Below are 5,000 nucleotides of genomic sequence, written 5' to 3' on the forward strand. Positions count from 1 at the left end.
GCCAGTCCGGGCTGCATGGGGGGAAGATGGGGCTGCTGGGGGTACGGAGGAGCCATATAGAGCCCTGGATGGGACTGGAATGACGGCGGCTTAGGACCAAGCATCTGAGACGTCTGGGACACCTTCACATCGCCCAGCTCGCTGTAACTCTGTAGGAACATTATAACCATAAACGCTTATATTCCCACTGCCCTATGGCAGAACCCAGGACACACTGTAGGACCCTTAGAATACATCAATGCCTAGAACCTTGGGAACACACTCTGTGTGTTAGCCCTAGAACATAACGCACTAGCACCATAGTGACGGTCCCTGTTAGCTGACTGACGGTTAGAATTACTGCAACTACACCTGGGGTAAAATTGTCCAAAGGTCTCTCAGTTTAGCGGTTTCTCTGAATACCTGTGAGACGAGCGTAGCTCTGTACGCGGCCAGCTGTTTCAGATACTCCTTCTTCGCCGTCTCAGTCTTCTTCTTATACATCTGCAATGAATACAAACACAAGAGAACACACCAAGAACCAAAATCAGCACAGTGCTCCATTAAAGACACCATGAAACGTCGTGAGAGCTGTGATTTAATTCCGTATGCTGATTTATATCCTTCTGAAACCGGAAGCCAGAGTGACGGCATGATGAAGCACACAGCGTGACTGACTTACGCAACAGCCAATAGCATTCGAGATACGCTGAGACACACTCCTGCCCAATCCAAACAGAAACCAGCAAAGAGCTTATAACGAGAGCCGGGTGTCCGCTTTAACCAGGACGATATCGTAGATGACAAGATGTGGTTATGGAGTTATTTTGGAGTTTTGTTTATTAGTCGAGGTTGAGCGACGGCGAGATAAAATCATATTCCTGACGACGTATAAAGATGGAATTCTCCATCAGCCAGCACTACTAATAACAGCCGACTCACACAAACTCCGCCCTGAATAAACTCCTCCCATTTGTTCTGAGGTGGAAAAGGGAACAGTGTGCAGGAAGATGCACCAACAAACCATGTTTACTGCTAATTAGCTGAACAAGACACGCCCAGTGGGCGGAGCATATACATTCTACAGCGCATTGAATTAGATGAAAACTCATTTTAAATACACGCTTTTATGGTTTCTACTTTTAGCTTCTCCGTGTGTGTGTGTGTGTGTGTGTGTGTTTCAGTACGTCAGAATGTTTACTGCCAGAGTGCTTCATGCTGAGTGACACCGCACGGTGTCACTCTGTCCCTGATACGGATTTGAAGGGGTGACGATATATCAGTGTGAAAAGCAAATCTGAAATAGTTATACCGTTGATTTATTTCTGCACTAACACACACACCTGAAACGAAACTTAAATAACATCCCTGTGTTTCATTTTTGTGCAAAACCAAACCAGACCACAACAAAACACTGAGAACACACAACTTTCTGCTCACTGGGCCTAGCACTGTCTCGTGCAAACCTTTTTGGGGTTTTTTTTTACCTACATGGTGAAAGGGTGTCATTATTTTCACTGTTCGAGCTTCTTTTTTTTTTTTTTTTGGGAGGGGGGGGCTGTCCCTCTAGACCAGTATTGCACAATTTGCATTTTAAACATGCTGAGAGCGAAGGAAAAAAAGAGTAAATATCAAAAAGAACATCTGAACGCTGGTTTTTGTCCTTACATATCGTTTACATGGCATTCGTGTGCGTTTTTTAAAAATACTTTGTGTTAAATAGTTTTTGCCAACTCAACCTTAATTTTTTTATGCTCCATACATGTTTTTAATTTAAATCTTTTTTTTTTTTTTTTTAAAGAAAATTGAAAACTATAAACCATTAATACATCCAAAGAATGTTTGAGCATGCAAGAATATAAAGGTCTGTGGGCTTTAGGGATAGATGTTGAGGTTCAAACAAATGAGTTAAATCTACCACCCTAAAGGGATTAGGCATTCGGGGGTAGAGATTAGGGTATATCTATTAGGGGGTAGACATTAAAGGACAGCAGTCAGGGGTGAGGGATTAGGGGATAGGGATTATGGGGTGAGGGATTAGGGGATATGGATTAATCGTTTGAGATTAGGGGATAGAGATTAGGGTTAGGGATTAGGGGCAAGTGATAAATGGTTAGGGATTTAGGGATAGGGACTGTGGATTAGGCATTAGAGAATAGAGGTGAGGGGTTAGGAATTAGGGGATAGAGATTTGAGGTCAGGCATTAGGGGTAAGGGATTAATGGTTAGAGATTAGAGGATAGAGATTATGGGATTGAGATTAGGGGATAGAGATTAGGGGATAGAGATTAGGGAATATGGATTAGGCGATAGAGATTAGGGATTAGAGGATAGAGATTATGGGATAGAGATTAGGGAATATGGATTAGAGGATAGAGATTAGAGGATAGCTATTAGGGGTTAGGGAATAGGGATTAGAGGACAGAGATTAGAGGTAAGGCATTAGCAATGAGGGATTAGGGGTTCATAATTAGAGTTAAAGTTGCACTCTTAAAAGAAACGCTAAATTTAGGTATCTTTGGTTGGGCCCTTTGGTAAACCCAGTAAAGAACTTCTTCAGGAAGTAGTGGAGTGTATAATAAAGGATAAAGGGTGATGATTGGAGAACCTGTTTCTGCTCCTCCCCCAGCCCATCCCACATGGAGGCCACGATCTTGGACACTTCTCCGAAGGTGGCATTGGGGTTCTGGCCCTTGATGGCGGCCTGTGTGTCTCTGAAGAACAGAGCATACGCTGAGACGGGTTTCTGAGGCTCGTTCGGGTCTTTCTTCTTCTTCTTCTTGGGAGTTTTGGGTTTTTTGGCCACATCTGTAGCTGCTCTCTTCTCCGCTCCACTCTGAACAAAACAAAATAATAAATAAAAATGTTTTTAATTAAAAAGACTTTTAGGACCTGTGTGTGTGTGTGTGGGGGAGTGGTGTGTTAGTGTGTTAATGTGTGTTTTGTATGTGTGTGTGATTTCGACCTTCAGAGCCTCGTCTGCGTCATCCTCATGGACGGAGCTGGAAGGAGAGGGCGTGGCTGACTTGCTCTCGGGAGGAGAAGGTGATCCGTGAGCACCGCTGTTCCCGTTGTTCCCGCTCACGCCCAGCTGAGTGCCGAGCTGTGATTGGTTGACGGGGGTCAGCTGACTCTGAGGAACCATTCCTGACGGTACTCTGGGTCTGAGGGCGTCCCCGTGAGGACGGCCGCCATATCGCGAGTCCGAGTTCACCATCTGCTGCATCTGCAGGAGGAAAAACACAAATACAGGTTAAACCTTTACCTGCACTCTGACTCTGACCTTTGACCTGTAGGTGTAGGCGCGGTCCTGCTCGCTGTGCGTCTCGAGGGAAAAATCACTTCCTGTGTGGGGCATCACCTGACACCACCTACAGCAGCAGGTGAGCTGAAACTTACCCCCATCCACACACACACCTGCTATTGTTGTCCCACAATGCCCCTGACAGGTGGGGCTAGACAGGTGACACACACACACACACACACACACACACACACAGTCTTATCTTACAGAACTCACTTCAATTAAAACCTTCATAACCAAACGACTTCAGTCACCTGAAACCACCGGATAAGTGTGTGTGTGTGTGTGTGTGTGTGTGTGTGTGTGTGTGTGTGTGTGTATGTGTGTGTGTGTGTGTGTGAACCCCACTTTTCTAAAATCTAATAGCAAACAAATTAATTTACACGGCATCAGCTTCAAACCCAAAAATGGATCTACAGAGAAGAACAACTTCAGGAGCAGGTTGGAGAAAATGTATAAAGATTACAGATCTATAAACTTTATATTAAAAACATTTATAATGATCATTCTTATAAACGCTGAACAACCTGCTGCAGATCTATAACATCTTTATTACAGCGAATGAAATGAAAAGAAAGAAGAAGTAGATAACAGAAGATGGAAAGAAGAAAATAAAAACTAGACATACTTTCCCCGTCCAAAGAAAGATACAAAGAAAGATAGAATGAAAGAAAGAAAAATATAGAAAGAAAGATAGATAGCAAGAAAGAAAGAAGGAGAGAAAAAGATAGATAGACAGAAAGATAGAAAGAAAAATAGAAAGAAAGAAAGATAGAAAGAAAGAACATTTAGAAAGAAAGAAGATCCAGGAATGAATAAATGGATAAATAAATGAATCATTAAAAATATATAAGATAAGAAAAGAAAGATACAAGATAGATATTAAAAAATATGGAATGAGTGAATAATTATTTTCCTAAATCTATATAAGAAAAGAATAAATGAACGACAGAAAGAAAGAAAGAAAGAATACATTCACACACTGAGTCTGTGTCCTGTGTTTATGTTTCTGTGAAGATGCTTTGAGACGACGTCGTTCTAAACTCTCTGAACAATAAAACTGAACTGAAGCTGAATAAATAAAATATACAAGATCAAAAATTAAGAATATGTATCGCATAACAAAATATAGAAATTCAAAACAGCTCAAACACAAGCGTTACATTATCATAACAACTATATAAAATCATATAAAATGATCTGTTATATAACATTTTATAAAATTATATAAAAATGTGACTTAAATTAATTTATTTTATCAGAATACAATCATAATAAAATTTTTAAAGATTTAAAAAAAAATGTAATTTGTCATTACTGCAATACAAATTAATGACTAAAAATGTGTAAATGTTCCGTGTGTGTACGCGTACACACACACACACACACACACACACACACACACACACACACACACACACACACGTAATCGAGAACCCGACTGTAATACAGGAGATGACGCACTTGTTAACGTTCACACTGATTAAATGATTCAGTAAACGATTCAGATCCGTGACTCACTGGTCTCTGAATGTTTCTGTGGAAATGAAACTGATTTTAAAAATTCACTGGAAATGATTATTACACACACACTCACACACACGCACATACACACACACACATGCACGTATTCACTTTAAAAAATTAAACTTACTTAATAATCTATTATTGTGCGATTGTTCATAAGTAGAAATGTATATATAATAAATGAAAAAAG

At 40.7% G+C, this 5,000-nt stretch overlaps 1 protein-coding gene across 3 annotated transcripts in view; it reads right to left on the reverse strand.

Moving 5' to 3' along the window:
- tox (thymocyte selection-associated high mobility group box) overlaps positions 1–5,000 on the reverse strand; it is a 67,933-nt gene that overhangs the window by 8,003 nt on the left and 54,930 nt on the right. For all 3 annotated transcript variants that reach the window (XM_053646827.1, XM_053646828.1, XM_053646826.1), the window contains 4 exons: positions 2,945–3,205; positions 2,588–2,815; positions 403–483; positions 1–149 (listed from right to left, as the gene is read on the reverse strand). The exon at positions 1–149 is cut by the window's left edge and continues 166 nt beyond it. In XM_053646827.1, coding sequence (XP_053502802.1) covers positions 1–149; positions 403–483; positions 2,588–2,815; positions 2,945–3,205 — 719 coding nt within the window. The remainder of the gene's footprint in view (positions 150–402; positions 484–2,587; positions 2,816–2,944; positions 3,206–5,000) is intronic.

This window comes from Ictalurus furcatus, chromosome 17, assembly GCF_023375685.1.
Source record: "Ictalurus furcatus strain D&B chromosome 17, Billie_1.0, whole genome shotgun sequence".
Taxonomy (NCBI): Eukaryota; Metazoa; Chordata; class Actinopteri; order Siluriformes; family Ictaluridae; genus Ictalurus; species Ictalurus furcatus.